Here is a 27,792-nt window from a genome sequence, read left to right on the forward strand (position 1 = left end):
CCAGGGAACATATAGAGGTGTCTATTTACAGAAATGATGAGTCACAGAGAGGGGTTAGTTGTGTTCCGGGAAGTGGGAATGTGCCTTAAGGACATCAAGTGTGCCTCAGGAAACTGACAGAAGGGTCTGGGGAAAGAAGTAATGGTTGCTATCGAGAAGACAGATCTCCGGCCCCCAGGCCTGATGCGCCTCGGTTTTGTGCTTTTTCCACGTCACTTCCATGTTCTGGTTGTTGATTTTACTGGACACCAGGGGGCAGTATGTGGACAGACTGTCAACCACACCCCGGGTCCAGCACCACCAGGATGAGGGCCAGGGACCTGGAGGGGGAGTTGTGTGAACCTAGGAGAGGAAGCCCCATTCCATCTGAGGCCCTTAAGGGTGGACTCCTGTGGGTCAGGTCAGAGTTCTTATTCCCAGGCTGCGGAAGTAAACTGAGGCATTGAGGAAGGGCAAAAGTCAGGGTTCCCGGGTAGCCCCACTTTCTTCTTGCAGGAATCACAGGAGAGATTCCTCCCTCCCCCGTCCCCCCACATCACCCCAACTGCTGGCCCCCATCTGTTGTCCAGACCGGAAGGGAGTCTCTTCCTGCATGTTTCCTGGAGCAGAGTTTGGAAAGGGGCAGGAAAGGCCTGGCCTGGGAGGAAGAAGTGCAGGGGTGTGGTTTTCAGGTGGGGGAGGGACAGTGAGGGGAAGTGGCCATCCAGAGTCTGCTGCCCAGAGCTGAGGGCCTGTGGGAGTGGCAGAGAGTCTGGGAAGGACACAGGCCTCATTGGGATGGAGAAAGCAACACTGTAAAAAAAAAAAAAAGTTTATTTTAAAGATTACAAAGCTGTGTAACCCCACCAGCTTGGTTTCCACCAATCCAAGGACCTGCAGTAGGGGTAGGAGTGAGAGAAGAGGGTAGAGAAGGGAGGAGAGAGATTTTTGTGGGAGTAGGGGGGAGGGGGAAGATGGCCCCTGAGAAGCTTGTGCCCCCTAGGCCTGGGCCTCACTGTCTTTACTCCGCCATACCACAAGGGTGACCAGGAAGGGGATGAGGCAGATGGGGGCTATTATCATGGCCAGGAGCACATCCTCTGGGGGGTCAGAGAAGGTGGACTGCACCAGGGAGCAGTTGGCAAAGTGAATCTGGTGAGTGTCAAAGATGATCCTCTCGGCCCAGGGATTGGGGAAGCCCAGGCCAAACTCTTCAGCATTCAGCTCCAAGCAATCTCGCAGACTGCTGTAAGGCCTGGGGATGGGAGAGGATTTGAGTGAGGGGTTGGGCCCAGAGAGAGGACTGCCCCACACTCATTCAAGGTACAGCTGTAAGGAGCAGCCCCACCCAGGCCCAAGCCACCGGCCAGCACTGCCCCTACCTGCTAATCATGGCCCAGTCACACCAATCCTTTTGAATAGAGTCCATATAAGCCTTATAATGCTGCCAGCACTGTCGGACATTTGTCTCATATTCCTCCTCCACTGTCTTCCCTGTGGAGGGAAGATACTCCACATTGATCCCATCCCTGCCCCTCCTCCCAAACCGTCTGTCCCAGATACTTCCAGCAAAGAATCCTGTTCCTCTCTTCAGAATCCTGTTCCTCTCTTCAAACACAGGGACCCGCAGGAATGCCTGAGAAGTTTCCCAAGCATGACACTTTTAGCTAAGGAGACAGTCCAGGCCCAGGAATTTAATGCCTTCCATGTGTACCATATTTCCCAATCTAACAAGAGCTGAAGCACACCTATTTTCATGGGGTCTTCTCACCCACCTGTAAGGTGGGCCACCTCAGAGCCGGGCAGGGGCATTGTGGAATAAGAGGGGAAAACACCTCAAGGAATCACAAGAGAGAAAAGAGGAGGGTTTAGTGGGGTACCACTTGAGGTTGAGGCCTGCCAGGAGGGAAAGAGAGCCTTCCTGTTGATCTGGCTCCCCTCCTTGCCCTGCATCCTCCCGTAGTAGCTGGTACTCACCCTCTGAATTCAAGATGCCTGAGGTGGGAAGAGGCTGAGCCAGGGACTCCTGGGGCTTCACAACAACTGTAGGCAGATATAGGAAAGGGAGGTGGGATGGCGGGGACCTGGACAGCGGAGCCTGAAGAATTTGGGTCCGAGCCCCTTAGAGGTCAGGACTACCCTTGGAAGAGAAAAGAAATAATACAGCCCCCCCCCCCCAAAAAAAAACCATAATCCTCAATGCCCAGGAAGGGAGGGGCTGGTACCACTCACATCCAAGTCGCCAGAGCCCTCTCCGCCCTCGTCAGTCCCAGACCTCCCAAGACGTCCCAGCTGGGCCCTGGGCACTTGAGCTTTCCCCAAGTTGGAAGCAGCTCGCGCGGCGCCGCACCAAGTTGGGGCCAGGGAATCCCGAAGGACAGCGCTCGTCCGTACGTGTCTCAGCATCTGCACCGCAGCCTCGGCCGTCCATCCCCGCACGGTTCCCGGGCCCCCCGCATCTCCCGCCCTGGCCCCGGGGCGCTGCGCTCACCGCTCAGCAGGAGTAGGAGGCGGAGCGTTCTCGGCAGCCCGGCGCGGATCGCAGCGCAGCGCGGGACGCCGGTGCGCTCCGCCCGGAGCGAGGTCATCGCGCTGCTGGGAGGCGAAGTGGCGAGTGGCGGCGGCACTGAGCCGGCCCGGGTGGGGCCGCCTATATCCCCTGCCGAAGTGCAGGAAGCCGCTCCGTTTCCTCGGAGGGGCTGGGACGGCTGCAGCCACGTAGGGGGCGGGGGGCGAGCTTGAGGGGGAGTCGCGGCTGCCGCCGGCCGCTGACGCCTGCTGCTCCCTCCGCCTTGGCGGCGCGGGCCTGCCTTTCTTCCAGCTCACCCTGCGGGGCTGGACAGCTCCCCTCGAAACCCCAGAACCGGGATCTGTTTCCTGGGCTCGGCCGAATGGCGCCCAGTACTCTCCGTGGTCTCACTGCATCTGCGTCCCTGATTCCAGTCGCCCCCTTTTCTGGGGGGCACTGTAGCTGAGGTGGGAGTGGGAAAGCTGCTCTCCGGGACCTAAAGAAGCGGGAAAGGGGGGCTGGAAGGCTGGACCCCGCAGGATCCAAGGCAGGGAGTTGAGGCTGTCTTGGGCCGTGGGAGAAGGGGCGCCTGGAGCTGGGCCCTGCAGCTCAGAGTTCCTTTTCCCTGGGAACACCCACTGCTGTTGGCCCTGCCTGCCAAAGCTAGGGCGGAAAAGAGTGAGCTAGCCCTCAGAGTCTGGAGAAGAGGTAGAAGAAAGAGGGGAAACCAAAGTCCAAATGCCTTCCCTTCAAGGCACCGCCTGAGCCCTAGATCCACAAACTGTTGGGGAGGGAGGGGCAAAAGTAAGATGACTGCATTCCCAGGAAGAAGGTAGCTACCACCCTAAAGGTCAAGGCCATGAGAAAGAAGTGGGGTGGCTGTTAGAACCTACAACTTGCAACTTCATTTTTGAGATGGATATATCATAATCCCCATTTTACAGAGAAAGAGGCTGAAGCCCAGAGCAAGGGCACAGGACTTGTCAGAAGGTCTAGATTCTAATCCCTACCATCGCGGTCCCCAGCTGTATAGCCTTGACTTGTTGACCTTCACACACTCAGATCCCTCCCATGTAAAACAGGGACAGCATTACCCTCCTCACCAAACTAGTGAATATGAAATATGCAAAAGGACATTGTACTCAGCGGATGCTAATTTCCTTTTATCCTTTCCTAAGTGACTTGCCCAAGGTCACGCTGCTAGGAGGTAAAAAGGTTGATCCTGGGGCCATAGGGCCCAGCTAAACCACAGCTGCCTCTGGGTCCTGGGCCAGAGCTTCATTAGCCTAAAGCAGCCAAGGAGCCCAGGAGCTGGGACGGCCATGACGTTCAACTCAGACACAGCTGTCAGCACTGAACTTTGCTAAATTATTCCCAGACACTGACCCTTGGACTCAGCAGCTGCTGTTTTCCCAGTTGAGTGATTCTTGCCCACCACAAATTATTTTTCATGGTCTCTCTTTTTTTTTTTTTTTTTTTATTAATTAAAAAAAGAATTAACAAAACAATTAGAAATCATTCCAATCTACATGTACAATCAGTAATTCTTAATAACATCACATAGTTGCATATTCATCATTTCTTAGTACATTTGCATCGATTTAGAAAGAGAAATAAAAAGACAAGAGAATAAGAATTAAAACAATAATAGAAAGAAAAAAAAACAAAAAAAACAAAAACAAAAAACCTATACCTCACATGCAGCTTCATTCAGTGTTTTAACATAATTGCATTACAATTGGGTAGTATTGTGCTGTCCATTTCTGAGTTTTTATATCCAGTCCCGTTGTACAGTCTGTATCCCTTCATCTCCAATTATCCCTTCTCTCTTTTTTTTTTTTTAATTAACGGAAAAAAAGAAATTAACCCAACATTTAGAGATCATACCATTCTACACATGCAATCATTAATTCTTAACATCATCACATAGATGCATGATCATCATTTCTTAGTACATTTGCATTGGTTTAGAAGAACTAGCAACATAACCGAAAAAGATATAGAATGTTAATATAGAGAAAAAAATAAAAGTAATAATAGTAAAATCAAAACAAAACAAAACAAAACAAAAACCTATAGCTCAGATGCAGCTTCATTCAGTGTTTTAACATGATTACTTTACAATTAGGTATTATTGTGCTGTCCATTTTTGAGTTTTTGTATCTAGTCCTGTTGCACAGTCTGTATCCCTTCAGCTTCAATTACCCATTGTCTTACCCTGTTTCTAACTCCTGCTGAACTCTGTTACCAATGACATATTTCAAGTTTATTCTCGAATGTCTGTTCACATCAGTGGGACCATACAGTATTTGTCCTTTAGTTTTTGGCTGGATTCACTCAGCATAATATTCTCTAGGTCCATCCATGTTATTACATGGTTCATAAGTTTATCTTGTCTTAAAGCTGCATAATATTCCATCGTATGTATATACCACAGTTTGTTTAGCCACTCTTCTGTTGATGGAGATTTTGGCTGTTTCCATCTCTTTGCAATTGTAAATAATGCTGCTATAAACATTGGTGTGCAAATTTTCATGGTCTCTTGCTCTTAAAATCTTTATTTCAGGGTCTCAGGCTCTCAAATCGTGGCTATTGACAACCTGTTGTCCTCCTCCACGGCTGGGGTCAGGAGGTGAATTTAGCAAAGCTTCCAGAGGGAGAGGGGAAGTGGCCTGCTTGGTGTTAACCTTTAAGGGTCATCTCCTGCAGTGATGCAGAAGAGTCACCTTTCTTTCAGAGCCACTTTCGACTGGACACCAAATGCTATCTTTTCTCTCAGAATATCCGCGAGTACCCTTTTCAAGAAGAAGCTATGGTTGAGAGGGAGATTCCTGGGTTATAAGATGGGAGGAGGGCACAACAAGGGACAGAAAGCAAATCCAGACTTTTTCACTGGGCTGGGTCCAGAAGCCCCTGAGCCCACTATGGGTTAGGACTAAGGACGGGACAAGACTGAAGTTGTCAAAAGCAAATGCTGGGTTTGAAATAGGGCAATATGGTATAATGGGCTAAAATATCCTAAAATGGTTAGGATTCTGAGGCCAGGTTCTGCCCCTGTCTTACTGTGTAACCTTGGACAGGTCACTTTATATCTCTGGACCTCAACATTTTCACATATAAAATTGCCGTAGAATAAAAAGGGAAATGTAGATGACTCAGTAGGAAGTGTTATGTTTAACTTAGGGTTGGGTTTAAGTTTGTATGGTAATGTAATGACCTACAAAGAAGAGCTTATGTAACCATTCCTGAACTTAGAAGTCCAGATCCTCCCATTGGAGAATCTACTGATTTTCCCCCTTTCCCTATTTAATATCTGGTGGATATTTTCATTGACTGCTGGACATCTTGGTAACTGAGGGTCTGCTATAGGGGCCCCTTAGTGCTTAACAGGAGACTGGAGACTTTACCTTCCTGTTCCAAGTTGCCATAGGAGATAGTCACATGATCTACAGATATGAGACAGGGAAGGGATTTTTCAGGGTCTGAGGCTGTTTTTATCATGGAAAGCCCCCTCTTTCCAGCCATCCTTGGGGGCCTTTAACTTCTCTTTTAGCCCACTTCTGCTTTCGCTATAAAAAAATTTTTTTTCATTACAGGTAAAATATAAGTATGTACTAATTGTAAAATATTTACATAACATAGAAAACTATAACTCCACCCTGTCTCACTTACCTCCCCACATATTTTAGATTAAAAACAACATAAATGGGATTTAATGTACCTATTTGTCAATGACTTTTAAACTTAATAGGTCTTGCATATCTTTCCATGTTACTATACATAAATGTGCCTCTTTCCTTTTAACATAGCATAATATTGTTTTTAGTCTCTTTTTTCTAATATCCAGTGGGCAGATATTTTTTCTTCTATCTGCCCCCCTCCTCCCCGCCAGTGCCTGGGAAGAAAAGGATCAGATTCCGGTCCAGCTGGTCATTGTCTAGCGATTTCCGGACCCAACCTAGATTGATTCCTTCTGGAATTTACTGACATGTAAAAAAATTCCCTTCTTATTATCTGCCAAGGGCTTTCCTGCCTGGAGCAGGGGAGAGGTGATGCAACCACTAAATCCAGAACAACATAGAAGAGAGTAAAAGGCACTGGGGGCCCCCTACACCATGCAAATTATATGCACCCTGAAAGTAGCATCTTTACCATGTAGAGACATTCACACATGCTGGCCTCTGTCCAAACTGTCTGCAAAATGAAGAGTAGAGCGCCAGAGAAGATGTGAGGGAGAGGGTCAGAGAAGCTAGAAGTCCCTCCTGAGAAGAGTCTGATTCTTCAGAGGGATCAAAGGAAGCAGGGAGGACCTGAGAAGCTGCAAGCCAGGGAGGCAGCTGGCTAAAGGAGGGAAAGCAAAGGGGTAGAGACACAACTACTCAATCTCTCCCCAGGTTCCTCAGCTACAGAATGAGATGAACTTGATTACCTCCTAAAGAGAATTGTTATTAAACAAAAATTTGTCCCTGAGTTAGAAAGAAGCAGAGAAAATGTATTCCTCGTCAACCGCTGGGGACTGAATAGTAACTGCCATTTATTGAATGCTCACCTAACTATGTCTTCATAGTGTGTTCTCTGACACATGTGCCAGGTGCTTTGTATGCATTTCTTAAAGCCCTACCCCATAGGATCAGAACTATCCTGTTCATGAGTAAAATGGGGAAACAGGATCAGAGAGTTTAAATGCTTTGCCCAAGGTCCCAGAGCTTATCATTGTCAGAGTCAGGATTTGAATCCAGGACTGCTCAATACTAAGTGTTCTAGTTTGCTAGCTGCCAGAATGCAATATACCAGAAACGGAATGGCTTTTAAAAGGGGGATTTAATAAGTTGCTAGTTTACAGTTCTAAGACTGTGAAATTGTCCGAATCAAAACAAGTCTATAGAAATGTCCAACCTAAGGCATCCAGGCAAAGATACCTTGGTTCAAGAAGACTGATGATGTTCAGCATTTCTTTCTCGGTTGGAAGGGCACATGGCAAACACGATGGTGTATCTGCTAGCTTTCTCTCCAGGCCGCTTACTTTATGAAGCTCCCTGGGAGGTGTTTTCCTTTTTCATCTGTAAAGGTCACTGGCTGGTGGACTCTGTGGTCTCTCGTCCTTCTGTTATCGTTCTGCAGCTCTCTCCTCATTCTCAAAATGAACTCTTTCCAAACTGTCTCCTCTTTTATAGGACTCCCACAAACTAATCTAGACCCACTAGAATGGGTGAAGACACATCTCCATCTACTCAAGTTTAATACCCACAATGGAGTCACACCTCTGTGAAGATAACCTAACCAAGTTTACAACCTGTAGTACTAAATAGGGATTAGAAGAAATCGTTGCTCTCACAAGATTGATTAGGATTAAAACAAGGTTTTTCTAGGGTACACAAATCCTTTCGGACTGGAACATTAAGGTTCAGGCCTTAACTATTATGATATATCATCTCCCTCCCCCCCCACTCCTGCTCAGATGATTGATTCTTACTGGATGTTGAAAGGAGGGGAGGATAAAGAGTGAGAAGATCCTGCTTCACCCAACCAAGTACACTTATTCTCCTTCCCCCTCCTTCCCTGACTCAGGCTGGACCATGACATCATATGGTAGGGGCTGTTTTTCTGAAAAGAACTCTGAATGAATTCATAAGAAGGACGTTCAGACAGCATGACTGAAGAGGACCGTGGCCAAGTGACCACAGAACACACCCAGCAGTGCCGAGAACATGGCTGGTCCCTCGGCACCTGGGGCTGAATCATGGTTGCTGTAAGAGCCCAATGCCCAATGCCAGAATTGTTTTCACCCTCCCCCCAATCCTCAGGAAGGGCTGTGTTCCCTGTGGTTATCCTATGAAACCATCCCCAGGAGCCCTCTTACCCTCTCCCACCATCTTAGGATGTTGTATAACATGGCATAATAATGCTCATTAACCAAGCCCTGAGGATGCCAGGCAGTATGTTCAGTGCTTCACACAGATTATCTCACATAAAACTCACAACTCTATTAAATTAGGTATCACAGCAGCTCATTTTACAGAAACTGAGGCTCAGAAAGAGTAAGTAACCTGTCCAAGGTCCTGCAACTAGTAGTGGCAGAGTCTGGATTTGAATCCAGGTCTGCTTGATGCTGAAGCCTAAGCACTAGGCTAAGTTCCTTGATACCTCATGGAAGCCAAGCTGCTAGGTAAGATCAGATAGGAAGGGATGAGAAGCCTGGCCAGAAGGTCAACCAGACAGGGCTTCTCATGCAACAGAATACTACCCCTCTCTTGACAATGCTTGCTTTATCTACAGTGTCTTTTCCCATACTTTCTCCTAAGACCTTAGTACATTAGATGGCCGATGAAATGGAACCATGTTATTATGAAATAAGCAATTTTCTAGATCATAATAAGGATTCAATACATGTTAAGCAAATGTGATACTAATAGCCTGTATGTTTAGCATGTATGTTGCTTGTCATGTGCGCTTAAGTAATATCATAAAAGGCAGTATTTTCCTGTTCTGTAAAATAGGGATTATAATATTCAATTAACTAAGTTATAAAATATAAAGACTTAGCATTTGGCTCACAGTCAGTCAATGCTTATTTTTATTATTTCTATTGCTTTATTGATTATGAGCATGCACTTTGCAGTCAGGTAGACCTGGTTTTGAATCCCAGCTCCATCACTTGTTTAGTTGTATGTGACCTTGCACAAATTACTTAATTCCTCTGAGTTTGTTTCCTTATCAGAACAATGGGGTTCACAGCCTATATCTCACTGAGAAGTAGAGATAGTAGATATAAAGCACTTGGCACAGGGCCTGGTACCAGTAAACATGCTGATAATGGTAATTACTGTGATTTTGTGTTACACATAATGACAACTATATTTCCAAGATATTCTGGAATCTCTTCAGTTTCATAATTTTGTTCTTTTCATTATACAACACTCCTTTTATTGAAGAAAATGTAGACCTTGGAGTCAGGCAGAACTAGCCTGAGTTCGAATTACAGTTCTGTTACAGCCATGTGGCAATAGACAATATTGTCAATCTCTCTGAGCCTCAATGTCCTTTTCTGTAAAATGTGAAAAACAATACTTACCTCCCAGGTATCTCACAAGGATTACACAAGGTGATATAGGTACACACCAGTGCAATGTCCAGTGATTATGGGAATGCTTAATGCAACGTGTTCAATGTATAAATAAATATAACTTATTTTTGTTCCTTTACCTACGGTACCATGAATGTAATCTGTAGATGTATTTGTGGGTAAAGTGGCTACTTCTCTTGTTCCAAAAGGGCAAGAGCCCCATTCTAGCCACAGTAAGATTGAAAGGGGTCATAGCATCAGCAGTGTGGGGCCCTGCTGATAAGCCAGGAAAGAGAGGAGAGGAAGTCATGAACCAAGGGGACCTCCCCTTTCCTGTCTGGTTATGATTTGTTTGTTTTCCACACAGGCTGTACCCTGCTGATATGGGGGTCTGTTGAGTGTCCAGCTTTGATTGGCATCTTCAATACAGGGGAAATAAGGAGCCCCTTGACTTTCAGGAACTGTTTTCCTCTGGACTTACAGACTAGAGTTGCAAAGATATTTCTCTTGCTGTTGCCACTGGTGGGAGCAAAGAGCCACGGGGAGAATCCAGAATCATAATGTCAGGGCTGGAAGACGTCAGAGAAAGGAAGAGGTATAATGAAGCGGTTCAGGGCATGGGTTTGGGGGTCAGAATAACTGGGCCCAAATCCCGGCCACATCACTAACCAACTGAATGACTTTGAACAAATCCCAGAATCTCTTTAAGCCCTAGTTTCCTCAGCTGTAAAGTGGGGATAAGAACGTTATCAGTTTCAGGTGAAATGAGATGATGTGCAAGGCATTTAGCATAGTGCCAGGTGTAAAATTGGTGTTCAGTATATGAAGGCTATTATTATTATATTTTTCTAGTTCTGCCTTTTTGTTTTTACAGTTGAAGACCCTGATGGCCAGAAAGGAAGCACAGCTCATTAGTTGTCCGCCCAATCAAGACTACTTCCCAGGCAGGCCATGCCAAAGGTGTGTCCTGTGGGATCAAGGGGCTGCCTTAACCATTTGGAGGGAGTGAGCATGGGAGTATCACTCTAGCTATGGGGTTGGAACTTTTAGAGTATGTGCAAATCAAGGCATGAATTCCACCCAAGTAATCCCTAAAAGAGCAAGCCCCTTTTTGTAATTAACAAAAGCTAAGGAAGGCCCTCTCTGATATTTTGTCTTGGAGGCTCAGAGTTTAAATTTGTAGCAGCCATGGACAAGGGTTTATTTTAGGCCTGTTCTTACTTGCTGAGTTAAACACATTATTATAATCCTGAAGCACCTAGAGGCCAGAAGCTAAGTACCTAGGGTGGAAAACTGGATTTTTGAGATCAGAGGATAAAGTGTCCAGGAGTGGAGAGGCTTCAAAATTGAGCAATATTTCCAGGCTCAGCAACGTCCAGACCTCAACTTGCTTTGGAGCTGCTTTTGCCTCGCTGTGCCTCTAAGTGTTCAGGGAGGGGTCTGGCACTTGAGCTGACCCCACCAAGGGCTGGGCAGCAGCCCCAGTTCCTGGTGACCTTCTTGTAGGCTTTTAGGTTGTGCTTTGCTTTGCTTTGCTTTGTTTTGTTGTTTGTTGCCTCAAGGCAGGGTGGATGTTCCCTGCTTCTGGGTGGGAGCTGGGGGAGGGAGCTGGTTTGCTGTACTCCCATTTCCACAGCTGTGTTTACATTTCCCTGTCAGGGACTGTCTGAGGCCCAACCTTTCCTCAGGCCTTTGTGTCCCCTTGGAGAATGGTGGTCTAATATTACCCAGGGGAGGAGCAAAATGGGTCAAGGGAGTCACAGTTCAAAGGGGACTCAGGTTGGAAGGAAGGGATAATGCAGAGAGCTCTATTTGAATTCTGGGAGGTGTCTCCTCTCTTTCCTTTTCTAGTAGCCTGAGGAGGACCAGCAGGGGACAAAAGTACACTTAGAACTCACCCATCCCAGAAGGAATGGAACATATGTCACGTTGTTCCTAATCACTGGGTTGAACAAAATCTCACTTTGTGATGGGAATGTGAGTGCATAGAGCAAAACAGTCTTCCCTGAGCTTTCACTGGGACTAGTGGTTACAGATACAGCATGTTAGAGCTAATAAGATCATACTAAAAGACATGCAAATTTAAAAAGGGTTTAAGAAAATGGTCAAGTAAATATGCTCTTCTTCTCCAGGGAGCAAGTTGAGCTTGTATTAATCAGTACGCTAGAGTTGCTGGACTCTTGGCCAAGCTGGGAGAATGGCCGCCAAGGCAAATCAGGCATCGGGTTTCAGAAATTAAACACATAATTTTGTTTTTCCGCAATAGGGAACTTTCAGAAAAGGAACCAGCCCTATTAAGCTACACAGCACACTTTGTCCAGTTTCTTTCAGCCCCAGAGGCCTGCAGTTCAAGAGCAAGATGAGCAACTGGAAGCCAAGAGTGACAGAGTTGTTCCTTTCTCCCATTAACTGCCCGGGGGCGGAGCAGGCAAGAGTGGGGCAGGGGTGATGGTACTGTTTTCCAAGGGTCCAGTTACTGACAACACCCTAACAGTTTTTCTATGAATTTACAGGAAAAAGACCTAAAGGAATGGAAAGTAAAAAGAATTGTAGGGGGACAGCTAACCAAACAAAGGTTGGCTGATAGTGCCACATGGAACTCTCAGCTAAGAGTTTCCTCTCCAGAAAAACTCTCTCCCATTTTAATGAGGAGAAACCAACTGGCAAACAATTTCTCCCAAGAACCCAAGTTTACTGGTGATGTAGAAAGTCGTTTTTATAATCCTTCAGCGAGGATATACCTTTCTCTCAAGTGCTCATGGATCATTCTCAGGGATAGACCATATGCTGGGTCACAAAGCAAGTCTCAATAAATTTAAAAAGATTGAAATCATATAATCCTTCAGTGAACCGGGATTACTTGGGTTTAGTCCTATGCCAGGGATCCTGGTGGATATAAAAGGGGCGTATGGCACGGTACAGAGTATAAAGTACTGCCAGACCTGAAGTGCCTGGGAGATCCACGAGGGCAGGAAGCCCTGGTGAGGCTGTAGATCTTGAACCAGGTTGCATAACTCTGATCTACTTTGGCATAAATCCCCTCACCTTCCTTCCTTTTCACCTCAAACTATTTCTGTAACTATACTTTCCTTGTTATCTCAAAATTTCTTTTTATCTCTCATCTTATCACTTGAATAGTCACTTTGACAGCCACTCCCATGGCTTCAGTTACCATCAGTCGGTGAAGGTTCACAAATCTCTCACCAGTTTTTCTCCTGACATTCAAATCTTCTGAACATCTCTTAGAAAACCCACTTTCTTTCTTTCAACAACTATTATCCCAAGAACCCAAGTTTATTGGTGATGTGGAAAGTTTTATAATCCTTCAGCGAACTGGGATGACTCGTGTTTAGTCCTATGCCAGGCATCCTAGTGGATATAAAAGGAGTGTACAATAGTTCTCAAACTTGGCTGCACATTAGCATCACCTGGGGTGCTTTTAAAACTCTTGACACCCAGGCCATACCCTAGCCAAATTAATCATTCTCTCTGGGATGGGAACCAGGCAATATTAGTTGTTGATGCTCCACAGGTGATTTCAATGTGAACTGAGTTTAAGAACCACTGCTCTAGAAGGCAGCAGCAATGGAAAGTAACAATATTGCATATTGGCAAATATGAAGGAGTATTTGCCTTGATTTGGTAGTAAATCAGATGGACATAGGAAAAAAAATGGCAAAGTCAAAGTTGCTGATCTAGGAAAAGAGCAATGGATGTGGAATCTAGAGATGTTAGTTTAAGATCTGATAGAGCAATTTATCGGTACAAGGCCATATTTTTTTTAAACTCATTTATACCCAGCTAGGCTTATGTTTAAAACTGAAGTCAGCCCTACATATTTCAGAGGGTTATGATAAAGATTATTTGAAAAAATGGACATGAAAATCTTCTATAATTTTTCACTTTGAGACAAATATAAGGTAGTATTATTACTTTGTATTTGAATCTTTAATTTCTAACTTTATAGTTTGAAATAATTTCAGACTTACAAAAATTTGCAAGTATGGTACACAGAGTTCCACTATATTCTTTTACCCAACTTCCTCAAATATTAATACATAACTATAGTACAGTTATCAAAATGGGAATTAACATTGCTAAAGTACTAAGCTATAGGCCTTATACTAATTTCACCATTCATCCCACTAGTGTTTTTTCAGACCAGGATTCGGCCCAGGATCATACATCACATTCATACATCACATGAATGAATGAATCATTGTCATGTCTCCTCAGTCTCCTCTAATATGGGACAGTTCTTCGTCCTTTTTTCGTCTTTTATGACTTTACTCTTTGAAGAGCCCTGGGCAATTATTTTGAAGCTTGCCCCTTCAGTTGGGGTTTGTCTGTTGTGTCCTCCTGATTAAATTCAGGTTATGCATTTTGACAAGCATACTGCAAATGTGATTTTGTGCCTTTATCAGCGCAACATATTGGAAGGTACCTGATAAGATATGCCTCATCTCTGCCGATGTTAACCTTGACCATTTAGTTAAGATATGTCTGCTAGATTTCTTCCTTGTAAAGTTACCATTTTTCTCTTTGAATTAATAGAGAGATACTTTGAGACAAGGCCAGAATTTTGAATACGGGTGACTGGAAGAATTAAAGAAGTCAGGCGGAAATGAAGAAAGAAGTGTAACTTTAGAGCTCACAGGTGCTAGGGGTATCAGTAGGTATGACAGGGCTTTCAGGTTGGCTTCAAATGCTGAAGAGAGACATGAGCATTTGTGATAAGCGTGTGGGTTGGTGAGACCGTTGGGAAAGGTCTTCAAGGAGAAATTGAAGTTTCCCCAAAGCCCTTCCTCTCCCCTGACAGCGCCGCCTTGGAAACTGTCGGTCTCGGGCTGCCCCATCTCGAACTCTGAAGTCCCTGCAATTGGCGTCAAACGACAAACGTGCGAAGGCAGCCCCAGCGGCCGACGGCCGGAGCAGCAGTATAGCGGCGGCGTGATGCGCAAGCGCAGGGAGGTGGCTCGGGGGCGGGGCCGCAGCTCGGGGGCGGGGCTGCGGCGCGCAGGCGTCCTAGCGGCGGGTCCCTGCGGCTCGGTATGGAGGGTGAGTGAGTAAACAAGCCCGGGCCGGGCTGTGGGGCCGGCCGCGGCACTTGGCCGCCGGGGGCCTGAGGGAGGGAGAGACGAACGGATCAGGGAATTGGGAGGAAGCGGAGACACATTGCTTGCCTCGGCCGGCGTAGCGGGGCGCCCCCTGCCCGCTCCGAGAGCTGCGGGAAAGGGGGCCACGGGACTCGGGCGCCCCGGGCGAGGACAGCGTCTGAGGCGAGGAGGGCGGTGTGTCGGGAAGGAGGAGCGGCGGGGGCGGGCCCGGGCTCGGGGAATCCCGTTGGAGGGCCGGGTGGGCGGGAGCCCGGGCGCCCAGCGGCCACGGGTGGGCGGTGGCGCCTGCGGGGGCCCTTTCCGGGGGGTCGGCTCCAGGAACCTGGGGCTGTGTAAGGGGAGAGCCAAGGATTGGGGACTTAGCTTGCAGTGGCTTTGGGGAGTGTTGAGTAAGGGGCCGCAGTAAGAACAGGGCCGGGACGAGGCACGTGAGGCGCCCAGGGCTCAGAGGCACTCATCCTGCGCCTGCAGGACCCCGTGTGTGAGTGCCTCCTCGCATTTTGCGCCCTAGGCGCCTCACTTCCTTCCACGTTTGGTCTTCTCCCAATCCCAGCCCATCTTCAGAGTTCTCCTGAGGAACAAATACTATAAGTGAAAGTGCCTTGAAGCAGGTGTTGTATTGCCTGTTAGGAAATGTAGGACAAACTTTTATTTCGATAAAGAGTGACAACTAAGAAATTGTTCCGGTGACGGGGACGGGTAAGGAATTCGGAAGGGTGTTAGTGCGGCAGGTAGAATGTTGGACGTGAGCTTATGAAAGGTAAAGTATCGAATTGTAAATAGAGTAGCTGAGATATCTAGCCTAGGCCTGGAGGGGTGAGGATGGAAAAGAGACAAGGTGGGCGAGCAAATTGAGTGTGTGCGAGGATGGTTTTGAAACGAGAATCTCTTCCTCTTCCTGCCTAGATCTTGTAGAGGAAAATACCCCACCCACTCCCACCTCCACGGATCTTTTAAGTTAAAGGAAACGGTTTTGAATGAAGTTTCCAGGGTGAAGAGGTACCAACTCTATTTGGGGTTTCCCTGAGAATTTGTCTATTTTAAGCTTTGGGATCCTCATAGCTGGGATAACTTGGCACTGACAAAAGAGAATACTTAAATTGAAGAGAAGAAGAAAGTGTTAGGAGATAAGGCCTTTAAAATATTTGTACATATATACCTATATAGAATTATATACATAACAGAGGAAAGGAGTATCTACAATTATGTAAAACTACTATTATTGTCACAGTTTATAGTGAGTATATCAAAGACAGTGAATTAACTCCCTGAAATCAGAGATATTTATCTGTTTTATTCACCTAAAACAGTGCCAGGCACATAGTAGGTGCACAATACATATTTATTGATTGAGTAAATAGTGGAAAGGTCTCTGTTTTAGTTTGCTAACTGCGGGAATGCAACACACTAGAGACGGATTGGCTTTTAATAAAAGGGGATTTATTTTGTTAGTTCTTCAGAGGAAAGGCTGCTAACCTTCCACTGAGGTTCTTTCTTACATGGGAATGCACAGGATGGTCTCTGCTGGCCTTCTCTCCAGGCCTCTAGTTTCCAACAACTTTCCCCAGGGTGATTTCTTTCTGTATGTCCAAAGGCCTGGGCTGAGCTGCTTGGGCTGTGCTAAATTGCGCTCTCTCATTTAAGCACCAGCCAATTAAGTCAAATGTCATTCATTGCAGCAGGCACATCTCCTAGCCAACTGCAGGTGTAAATCAGCAACAGATGAGGTTCACTTACCATTGGCTCATATCTACAGCAACAGAACTAGGTGCCTTCACCTGGCCAAGTTGACAACCGAATCTAACTACCACATGTGTCTCTGAGACGTAGACTCAGGAGATGGGGACCCTAGTCCTGCAGCTCCCTGGACAATGGAACTTGATGTTAAGACAGCTTTAAAACCTCTTCATTATGGTAGTTACTTTAATGCCCTCTGAAACAGGGCTAGAATGAATACCCTGGAATTACAAATGAAATTTTACTCCCAAGAAGACTTTTGTAAGAAGGTGAAAGTTGAGAAAATATAGTTGGAATTATTTAGCACACTATTTAAAACAAATATTAAAAATAATTCTGTCTATTTAATTCTTGGGATCTGAAACTTGGCTCCCTTCGTCCTATGGTTAACAGTGATTTGTGCCTTAAAGGAAACATAGCAATGCATTTCATTAAGTATTTTCTTATCAACCCCCCACCCACCCACCCTACCCCTGTCTTGGATTAAGTTTTTTTAATTAAAAAAAAAATTCTATTAATAAAACCAATCAACATACAATATGAACATTCTTTTTTTATCATATAGTTGTATATTCATCATCATGATCATTTCTTAGAACATTTGCATCAATTCAGAAAAAGAAATAAAAAGAAAACAAAAAGATTCATACATACCATACTCCTTACCCCTCCCTTTCATTGAGCACTAGCATTTCAATCTACTAAATTTATTTATTTATTTTTTTATTAATTAAAAAAAAGAAATTAACACAACATTTAGAAATCATTCCATTCTACATATGCAATCAGTAATTCTTGACATCATCACATAGATGCATGATCATCATTTCTTAGTACATTTGCATCGATTTAGGAAAAGAACTAGCAAAACAACAGAAAAAGATATAGAATGTTAATATAGAGAAAAAAATAAAAATAATAATAGTAAAAAAAAAAGAAAAGGAAAAAGAAAAAAAAAGACAAACAAACAGACAGACAAAAAAAAAACCTATAGCTCAGATGCAGCTTCATTCAGTGTTTTAACATGATTACTTTACAATTAGGTATTATTGTGCTGTCCATTTTTGAGTTTTTGTATCTAGTCCTGTTGCATAGTCTGTATCCCTTCAGCTCCAATTACCCATTATCTTACCCTGTTTCTAACTCCTGCTGGACTCTGTTACCAATGGCATATTCCAAGTTTATTCTCGAATGTCGGTTCACATCAGTGGGACCATACAGTATTTGTCCTTTAGTTTTTGGCTAGACTCACTCAGCATAATGTTCTCTAGGTCCATCCATGTTATTACATGCTTCATAAGTTTATTCTGTCTTAAAGCTGCATAATATTCCATCGTATGTATATACCACAGTTTGTTTAGCCACTCATCTGTTGATGGACATTTTGGCTGTTTCCATCTCTTTGCAATTGTAAATAACGCTGCTAGAAACATTGGTGTGCAAATGTCCGTTTGTGTCTTTGCCCTTAAGTCCTTTGAGTAGATACCTAGCAATGGTATTGCTGGGTCGTATGGCAATTCTATATTCAGCTTTTTGAGGAACCGCCAAGCTGCCTTCCACAGTGGTTGCACCATTTGACATTCCCACCAACAGTGGATAAGTGTGCCTCTTTCTCTGCATCCTCTCCAGCACTTGTCATTTTCTGTTTTGTTGATAATGGCCATTCTGGTGGGTGTGAGATGATATCTCATTGTGGTTTTGATTTGCATTTCTCTAATGGCCAGGGACATTGAGCATCTCTTCATGTGCCTTTTGGCCAATTGTATTTCCTCTTCTGAGAGTTGTCTGTTCAAGTCTTTTTCCCATTTTGTAATTGGGTTGGCTGTCTTTTTGTTGTTGAGTTGGACAATCTCTTTATAAATTCTGGATACTAGACCTTTATCTGATATGTCATTTCCAAATATTGTCTCCCATTGTGTAGGCTGTCTTTCTACTTTCTTGATGAAGTTCTTTGATGCACAAAAGTGTTTAATTCTGAGGAGCTCCCATTTATTTATTTCCTTCTTCAGTGCTCTTGCTTTAGGTTTAAGGTCCATAAAACCGCCTCCAATTGTAAGTTTCATAAGATATCTCCCTACATTTTCCTCTAACTGTTTTATGGTCTTAGACCTAATTCTACTAAATTTATTTTAACATTTGTTCCCCCTATTATCTATTTATTTTTAATCCATATGTTATACTCATCTGTCCATAAGGTAGATAAAAGAAGCATCAGACAGGGTTTTCACAATCACACAGTCACATTGTGAAAGCTATATCATTATACAATCATCATCAAGAAACATGACTACTGGAACACAGCTCTACATTTTCAGGCAGTTCCCTTCAGCCTCTCTGTTATGCCTTAACTAAGAAGGTGGTATCTATTTAATGCATAAGAATAGCCTTCAGGATAACCTCTCGACTCTGTTTGGAATCTCTCAGCCATTGACACTTTATTTTATCTCATTTCTCTCTTCCCCCTTTTCATCGAGAAGGATTTCTTTCCCATGTTGCCAGGAAGGTCCACACCCCTGGTAAGTCATGTCCCACATAGAGGGGGGAAGGCAGTGAGTTTGCTTGTTGGTTTGGCTGGGAGAGAAAGGCCACATCTGAGAAACGAAAGAGGTTCTCTTGGGGGTGACTCTTAGGCCTAATTTGAAGTAGGCTTAGTCTATCCTTTGTGGGATTAAGTTTCATATGAACAAACCCCAAGATTGGGGGCTCAGCCTATTGCTTTGGTTGTCCCCACTGCTTGTGAGAATATCAAGAATTCTTGCATTAAGTTTTTTTTTTTTTTATGTTAAGCAGATCTTTATTAAAAATAATGCTAATATAATCCTGGGGCACACTGATTTCAAGAGGGTCTTTGCAGCAGATTTCATTATAATTACTTAACAGCTAAATAAATAATCAAGTTTTATTTATTTTAACTTACAGAGTCACTAAATAATAGAAGGAAAGGAAAGAGTAGGGCTAATCCAGTAGAGACTGAAGCTAATATCAATCTTCCCTAAGCATCTGTTTGGTTGGTAGCCTTGAACAAAGCTTGTCTCTAAAAGAAACAAAGTGATTTTTGCACTGAGCTCCTGTACCTGCAATGGTGCCAAAGGCAATGGGATTCAAAATAGAACAGAACCAAACAGTTTATTAAACTGTTCAAATTGTTAAAAATGACTAAAAGCCAGTTAAAGATTTTCATAAATGCTATTCCAAAATGTTAGTTTTAAAAATGTTACTAGCAATCTTTGTGTTCCCCTTATGTTCCACCCCTCCCTCCCTGTCTCTTAAAATTAACTTGAACACCCAGTGTAAAAAGCACTTCAAGGAGAACCAAGTGTCAATCATATGAAAAGAAAGGTGAAGAGGGGAGCAAACAGTGTGTAGCAGATGCTGGTACTGCTTAAGGGGCTGCTGATGCAGGCTTTGGTGGCATTAAATCCCCCAGTAAGGCATCAGGTGTCGGGTCTCTTTCTCATAAACATCTGGAAGTATGCCGTAAGGTGTCTGTACCATTTTAACTGTTGACTTCCCAAAGAGCTGGCGCTCGTAGTCTATCAGCTGCCGCCAGAAGCCTACGTTGGGCCTGATGACAGGCCTCCGGGCTTTCACCCAGTTGTACGCCTCCAGCAGGCACACATTGTGGTATTTCATCAGGTAAACAATGCAGAGAGTGGCCGAGCGGCTCACCCCTGCAGCACAGTGCACCAAGGTGGCCCCATGCTTCCTGCTCACACTGTGGATCTTGTCAGCCACAGTGTCAAAATACAGTCCAATGGGAGCATGAGGCATGTCAGCCAGAGGCACTTTAACATATTCAAATTGGGGCCAGTTGAAATTGGGGATCTCAATGGTAGCATTAAGGACACAGGTGATCCCACGAGCCTGGAGAAGGGTTACACTGCCTCTGCCCAGGAAGAGAGAGGAGGTAATTTGAGCAATACCTCCGATATCTGCCTCAGAAATCATCCGAGGGGCCATGAGAGTTCGTGGGAGCGTGCTGTGACCTCTGGAGCTCATTAAGATGCCAGCAATCACACTTGCATCATTGGAAGCAAGACCACACTGTTTTGTTTTGTTTTCCTTCCACCAAGGAATCAGAAATTACAATCTCCTTCTTGCTGAGGAAATTAGATGTACTCTGGAGCCTTTGGCCTGGATCTGGAAAGTCCTGAGTGAGCAGTGGTGGTTATAGCAGATACAAATCAGATCGGCACCTCTGGCTGGCGGATAGGGGTTCCGTCCTCCTGCGCGGCTCTCGCCTTCTGCGAGCTGAGAGCCGCGCGCGCCCCTCCTTCTTCCCTCCGCCAGCGCCCGGGCCGGGCCGCGCGCACGCCTTGCATTAAGTTTTGAAAGTTTGTTTCTACTTGTTCACTAGCAATTTCCCAAAAAATATGAGGCAGCATCATTAAACATATTACATTTCTATATAGGATAGTTAAACTAAAGATAAAAGAAAAAAAATGTGGTTAAAGGTGAAGATAAATCGTGAATGAAGGGAGGATAAATGGGGAATAACTGCTGTGCTTTTAGGGAATACCTCCATTCTGGAAAGTCCCAGTGTTATTTATTTTTGTTTGTTTTTTGCATTTTCCAAACTATTTTGATGTCTTTCCTACTCTTTAGTTTGTCAGTCGAGCATTAGTTGAGACTTCAGTGCCTCAACCTTAAAGTCATAAGATATTTATTAGGTGTTTGGAGTTTAGTGCTTCTGAATGCTCTGACAAACATGCCCTGATACTCTGATTCAAAATGAACTCACTAGAAAGTCTTCTTTTTATTGAATGATAATTCAATCACTAAATATGAAGATTTGTATCACTAAATATGAAGATTTGTACTGGCTTGGTACCGCCAAAGTAGGGTTCTAACCTGTTGGGAGATTGCTTCAACTCTTCGGAATCAGCATTGTATATCCAAACAGCTGGCATTTTCCTCTGGGTCTCATCAAAATTAATCCTGCTTTGATTTTTATCACCATTGTGTCAATTGCAGTTGACCTTATTATTTTAAGTGATGATAGAAAACGTGAATGTTGTAATTTTATTTAAAAATAATTCAAGTCTCAGGTTTATGTAAGGTTCTTTCTGTGTGTATTGTACCCAGCTGCTCAAACTAATGAGAACAAATGTAAATGCCTTGGAAAAGTGGGAGGGTCCAAATTAAAGATGTAGTTAATAACCTATTGAGGGATCTGCCAGGCCATATATCTAGTCACAGAATTGGTTTTAACAGGAACGTTGATGAAATTGGTGATCACTAGAATGACTGAATTATGTGTTTAGTAGAGTCCTTTGGAGAGATTGGCTCACTCCTACCCCCTACTGTTCTTGTTTCAAACTCCATCACGAACTAAAAAGGAAAGAATGAGATGGAGTACTTAAACCTACCATGCAACTGTGTCGGAAGCCTCACTTGTCCTGCTGGTTAATAGAATTATTTGTTATAACAGAGAAAGTAGCAAAAACATTGAACTTGCCCCTAAGACAGGGAAGGGACTGCAAAGGTTGCATTTATGTGAATGAAAGAACTTCATGGTTTGGAACTTTTATATTCTGATCTCATTCTAAATTCCTTAATTATTTTATTGTTCCTTAAAATGTTTGACCCCCGAACAATTTCAATAAGGTTTTCCATTTCTATCTACTGACAGACTACATTGTAGTTTTAGCCTTCGAAGAAACTTGAGATCCAGTTTTCTGGGGAAAGAGTTTCAATATTTTATGGCTTTCTTTTCCGGTAGAGAATTGATATGTAAAGATAGTTTTTATTTTCAATGAGCAACCTCTTTTTAAAAAATAAACTTTATTTTTTAGAATAAAAAATTATTAAAAATTTAAGATGTTTAAGATAATACAGAGTGTTCCCATAAATTCTGCACCCAGCTTTCCTATTAGCATTCTTACATTGTATGGTTCATTTGTTACAATTAATGAACCAATATTGATCAACATTCTATTATTTTCATTATTCATTCTGAAGTCATTCAGGGGTTTTAAAAAAAAGTAGAATTGACTACAGATTTTTAGTAGTAGAAGTCTAGAAACTACTGAGTTGCCCCATCACTAAGAAAGACATTTTTCTTTAATCAGCTTAAAACTTACATACAGTAAATTGGCTTAGTTTATATATATAGTTCAGTGAATTTTCGTAAGGGTATATAGTCATGTAACCACCACCATAACCAAGATAAAGAACATTTTCATCATCCCAACAAATTCCCTAGTGTTCCTTTCTGTTTAGACCCTTCCCTGATCTGTTTTCTGTCACTGTAGTTTTTCCTTTTCTAAAATCATTCTAGTAGAATATCATGTAAGTGGAATCATAGAGTATGTAGTTTGTGTCTGGTTTATTTCACATAATGCTGTTGAGATATGTTGCTGCATGTTATAGGTATTGTTCTTTCCTTTTTATTGCAGAGTAGTATTCCATGGAGTGTATATACTACATTTTGCATTCATTTATTTTCACTTCTCTTGGATAAATAATTAGGAATTGTGTGTCTGATTGTATGATAAGTATATATTTAACCTTATAAGAAACTAGCAAACTCTTTACTGAAGTAGCTGTACCACTTTGTATTCCCACCAACATGTATTAGGATCCCTGTTGTTCCACATCCTCACCAACAATTGGTATTATCAGTCTTTTTTATTTTAACCATTCTAATAAGTGTGTGATAGTATTTCATTGTGGTGCTAATTTGCATTTCCCTAATGAGAATCTTTTTGCATACTTATTTGCTATTCTTATTTCTTTTGGTGAAGTCTCTTCAAATTTTTCACTCATGTTTTATTATGTTGTTTGTAGTCTTATTGTCGTGTTATGATCATTTATATAAAAGCTCATTTTTAAAATCTCTTGACCAAAATGGCATGTTTTGGAGTTTATTTTCAATGTAAAAGTGAACAGAATGAAAGGTTCTTAAGTACTAGCTTAGAACTTTAATAGAAAAGAAATGCTTTTATTTGCATCTGTAAGTAACTAAAGAATAGCTCTAGTAGAAATATAAAGTATTTTTTGTCACTCTTTTTGCCTAAGATTAATGAACCCACTTCAAGCTTGTTCTAATGAATGCTGAGCTTTTTATTGTTTGTTTATTTTCCTCCTTAAAAAAAAAAATCTTTGAAGCAATAGTTGGTTAGGATCCAGCTACTGTGAGAACAATGTTTCAGGTGTTTATTTTAGTTACATTTGTTCTAAACAATGTGTCTCATTTTCCTAATACACTCTGTGGAGAATGACCAACTGCCAAATAAACTTTTAGAGACATTGAAGACCTATTAAAAAGTCAAGGGAAATAAATATTGGCTCAGGGACACATGAGATTCAAATAGCACTTTAATTGTAAAGGGAGGACATGTGGCTTATTGTACATCATGGCTGGTTAAAACTTGATAGTTTTTTCGTGTATGGTTATATTTTGCCAAATAAAACATTTAATTAAAATTAGAAATGGTGCCATTTTATGTGTTTACTGTCATCTTCTCCTTAGACAGACTGTAGGAGGTCACATTTCAGTTATAACTGCTTTCTTTAATAAAAAAAATACTGATTTTTTCTGTGGCCATCTTCTTGACCCCCACCCGACACATCAACAGCTGTGGATTATGTTCTTCGTTACTTGATCTCCAGTTGTAAAGGGATGGTGCAACCTGCTCTAAATTTACTATTTCAAAAAGAGAAATGAGTTTCAGAAGAAAGGTGTGATTATAACGTCTCACTGAATCTGCTGATTCTATAACATTTGGGCCATTTGGATCTCAGTTAAGGGTGACCTAAAGTTTCCAAGGGAGGCAGTTTTATCCTTGATTCAAACCATTTTTGCATTACCTAGAGCAGACTTTTATAGGGAAGAACTTATATGAGCAACCACTTAATGTACATGTGAATGTGAAGTATGTTCTTTGTTGCTTTTTTAAAAAAAATTTTTGTGTAGTATGTTCTTAAATAGTATTATCATTTAAACATAATTTCTTTTGGACCCATTTCATACAGGAATGAGAAGCACTTAAAAGATGTAGAAGGAAGAGAGATTTTTTAATTTTGAGGAAAGGAATTCAAGCCTGCTTACTTTTTTCAAAACCCAGCACCTTACCACGTGGAATTCAAATTCTTAAGACTTTGTTGCTTCATACCCTTCCCCAGAGAGGTAATTAATATTTAAATCACAGGGAATTCTGTTTCCAAGGCCTTGAATCACTTGATTAATAGTAAACACAGTATGTCTCTGCTTCTTTCCTGTTCCTTCCTTTATTTATCCTCTAAATTTAACATAGCATTACGTGAACCCATCCAGTTCTTCATAGTCCTCTTTTTTGTGTGTGTGTACTGTATGGTGGGGGGTCATATTTTATTCTTTTTCCATGTGACTGTCCTGTTATTGCAGCACCATTTGTGGATTTTTTTATTTTATTTTATTTTTTTTCATAAGTACACCAGCCTGAAATTGAACCCTGGTCTCCCACATGGCAGGCAAGAATTCTACCACTGAACTACCGCTGCACCCCCATATATAGTCCATTTAAAGTCCAGTGCATACCATATAAATGTTAGGTGAAATTAATAGAACTAGCTGTCTAAGAAATCTAAGTAGGAATGTAGAGTAAAAGCATCGCCTTGTAGATTTTATTGAGTTTATGCATGTATTTAATGTTTGCTCTTTCACTAAAATAATTGAGGGGCCTACTGGTTAAGCCTAGGAATTGGATCAGAGCACTGCTAACTTGGTAAATGTGGGAATATATTTGTACATGTGACTGGAATGATAGAATTTAATACATTAAATTACTTTTCCCAAGTAGCATCAAGGATTATTGAGACCTGACTTAAATGCAAAAATAGCAATAACAGAGGCCTCTGAAGTCTTCTTGATTCTGGGAGAGCTTCCTACTGAAGGTGTCAGAGTCTAAATAGGCTCCTCTGACTTCATATAACCCCTGTCTATTCTGTCTATTCTCTCTCTCTCTCTCTTTTTTTTTTTTCTGACATGGGCAGCCTCCAAGAATCAAACCCAGGTCTGTGGCTCGGCAGGCAAGAATTTTCCCACTAAGCCACTGTCACCCACCCTATTTTCTTTTGAAAAGAGAAATTTTGTTTTGCCTTTGTAGCTTGCCATTCCTCTAAGAACAGGATGCACATTATAAAATCTGACACTTCCCCTTGCATTCGGTGGGGTAGGTAGAGCATGTTACAACGAATACTTCTTTCATACTTTGAACCTTAATTCAAATACTGAAGAAAAAGTGATTTGCAGATTATATTTCCTTATTTTTGCTGCTGACTTGGAGATGAGCTTATGCTGTTGTCATATCCTCCCTTTATTGCTAGGTATCTGGTAGCTGTAGACAATTTGGTGGGCACACTTTTGTAGGTTGGGTGAGTCTTTACATGAAGCTCCCTGCTATTTAACTTTTGTTTAATATTTCTCTTACTCAGTGTAATGAGTAGGCTCCCAAACTTCCAAGTAATTCAAGTTCCTTTATCTATGAGATAACTTTTTGAGTACTATATTAGAAATGAGGGTACCTCAAGAAGACAGAGGCTAAGCTTCTTGGTAATCAGACCAGGAATTGCTGATGTGAAATATTTTTTAATTTGAAACTTTTTATTGGAATCATATATTTAGGTTATTTAAGTTTATATTTTTATGAATAAATGTAATTGACCGTGTTATTTGAGTTTGAGGAGTGTTTTGTTCCCAGGCAATACAAAGTTATTTCTCATTTCTGTATCTTAGATTATAACAAAATGGACATTCAAAATCCCCCAACTTCCAAATGTATCACTTATTGGAAAAGAAAAGTTAAATCTGAATATATGCGACTTCGACAACTTAAACGACTTCAGGCAAATATGGGTGCAAAGGTAAATAATAATTCCCAAGTGAGAGGGTAAATATTTTAATATATTGATCTAGCATAGTTTTTTGGGGGTCTTCTTTTGAAATCTTAATCTTTTCCTTGGCTTTGCTAGGCTCTGTATGTAGCGAATTTTGCAAAGGTTCAAGAAAAAACCCAGATCCTCAATGAAGAATGGAAGAAGCTTCGTGTCCAACCTGTTCAGTTGATGAAGCCTGTGAGTGGGCATCCTTTCCTCAAAAAGGTACTTCTGAAGGGTTAAGCTTAGCTTTCTTCTATTCCTTCAGCTAAAGTTTTTTTTTTTTTCTGTATTTGTGACTTACTAGAAAATAAGTATGGATAATGAATGAAGATATTATGGTCAACTTTGAGTAAATTAGGATGGTAAATCTGTAGCTTAAGCGCCTTGTCACTTATTTTTCTCCACAGTTAGTGACAATAATCATAAGTAGATTATAGAAAAAAACAAAACATTTACTGTCTACTTTATTGGGCTCTGTGTCCAAGCTGCAAAACAATCTTCTCATGCTTTGTTTGGCTTCCCAGATTCTTTGATATTTGGGAAGCAGTGCTTTGGATAATAGGCAGGAGTATATTGATCAAAGGGAGAAATATCCTTTATTGTAAATGTAAAAAAAGAGCATTCTAGTTTCTTTAAAAGATGTTTTTAAAATATAAAAAGCAGATCATGTATTGAGAGTGATTGTCTTTCCCACAGCAGAATATAACTATAATTTCCATGCTTCTTTGCTTCCCCCATCACTGATGCAACTGACTCAATGTCATAAAGTTTAAGGTCTTCAGGAAAACGTCCATCATCTTCACCTTCATCTCCTAGGACTTTCAGAGGCCCTTTGCCGTTATATACACCCAACATTTTTGATTGAATAAACATCATTTGAAAGAGTTATGGGAGGCACTGTACTAGACTCTGTAGAAGATACAAAGGTGAATAAGAGACAGTTCCTACTTTTCACAGGTTTACAGTCTAGTGGTTCCTTTTAGGATCTATTTCATAATCCTCAGTTTACTAATCTGTAAGAATTGTAAACCTACTAGAATCAATTTGGAAGGAAACTGCAGTTCTGTCTTTGGACTGTGTACTTACTCTCTATGTCATTGCTTATATTTCAGTGTACGATAGAGAGCATTTTCCCCGGATTTGCAAGCCAACATATGTTAATGCGGTCTCTGAACACAGTTGCATTGGTACCCATCATGTATTCCTGGTCCCCTCTTCAGCAGAACTTCATGGTATGTATTGAAAGCCCTATGGCGGTTGTTTAAACTGTATGATTATCTTATATTGATATGCCTGAGTTCCTTTTAGGGTGAAGATTGCCGGAGTACTTAACAAACTTGGAAGGCAGTATAGAGCATTGTTATAATTTATTTACTCTAAAATATATATATTGCATATTGTTCTAACTTGTTAGATTTTGTGCTTTTGAACTATACTTCTGAGATACTCTTTTTTTTTTTTTTTTTTAATGAATGAGACTGGGCAAGACTCCAATTTTCTTTTACTACCTTGGCCCAATTTTGTAA

At 42.2% G+C, this 27,792-nt stretch overlaps 3 protein-coding genes across 5 annotated transcripts in view; 1 reads left to right on the forward strand and 2 right to left on the reverse strand.

Annotated features, from left to right (window-relative positions):
• Positions 1-797: 797 nt before the first annotated feature.
• Positions 798-3,544, reverse strand: RAMP2 (receptor activity modifying protein 2). Its single transcript, XM_077164315.1, has 4 exons — positions 2,471-3,544; positions 1,957-2,022; positions 1,362-1,473; positions 798-1,234 (listed from the first exon to the last, which is right to left on the reverse strand). The coding sequence occupies exons 1-4, from the start codon at positions 2,565-2,567 to the stop codon at positions 979-981; spliced, it is 531 nt and encodes a 176-aa protein (XP_077020430.1). The 5' UTR covers positions 2,568-3,544; the 3' UTR covers positions 798-978.
• A 6,470-nt stretch (positions 3,545-10,014) lies between these two features.
• The window catches only part of EZH1 (enhancer of zeste 1 polycomb repressive complex 2 subunit), a 42,617-nt gene continuing 24,839 nt past the window's right edge, over positions 10,015-27,792 (forward strand). The window contains exons 1-6 of one of the 3 annotated variants that reach the window (XM_077164318.1): positions 10,015-10,146; positions 10,426-10,511; positions 24,383-24,536; positions 26,124-26,251; positions 26,360-26,488; positions 27,379-27,498. In XM_077164318.1, coding sequence (XP_077020433.1) covers positions 26,135-26,251; positions 26,360-26,488; positions 27,379-27,498 — 366 coding nt within the window. In that variant the 5' untranslated portion in view covers positions 10,015-10,146; positions 10,426-10,511; positions 24,383-24,536; positions 26,124-26,134. Of the gene's footprint in view, positions 10,147-10,425; positions 10,512-14,542; positions 14,610-14,649; positions 14,831-24,382; positions 24,537-26,123; positions 26,252-26,359; positions 26,489-27,378; positions 27,499-27,792 lie in introns of those variants that run through there. The other 2 variants (XM_077164317.1, XM_077164319.1) reach the window with 2 other exon arrangements.
• Positions 19,730-20,673, reverse strand: LOC143685865 (dual specificity protein phosphatase 14-like). Its single transcript, XM_077163011.1, has one exon. The coding sequence runs from the start codon at positions 20,402-20,404 to the stop codon at positions 19,820-19,822; it is 585 nt and encodes a 194-aa protein (XP_077019126.1). The 5' UTR covers positions 20,405-20,673; the 3' UTR covers positions 19,730-19,819.

Source organism: Tamandua tetradactyla, chromosome 6 (genome assembly GCF_023851605.1).
Source record: "Tamandua tetradactyla isolate mTamTet1 chromosome 6, mTamTet1.pri, whole genome shotgun sequence".
Classification (NCBI taxonomy): domain Eukaryota; kingdom Metazoa; phylum Chordata; class Mammalia; order Pilosa; family Myrmecophagidae; genus Tamandua; species Tamandua tetradactyla.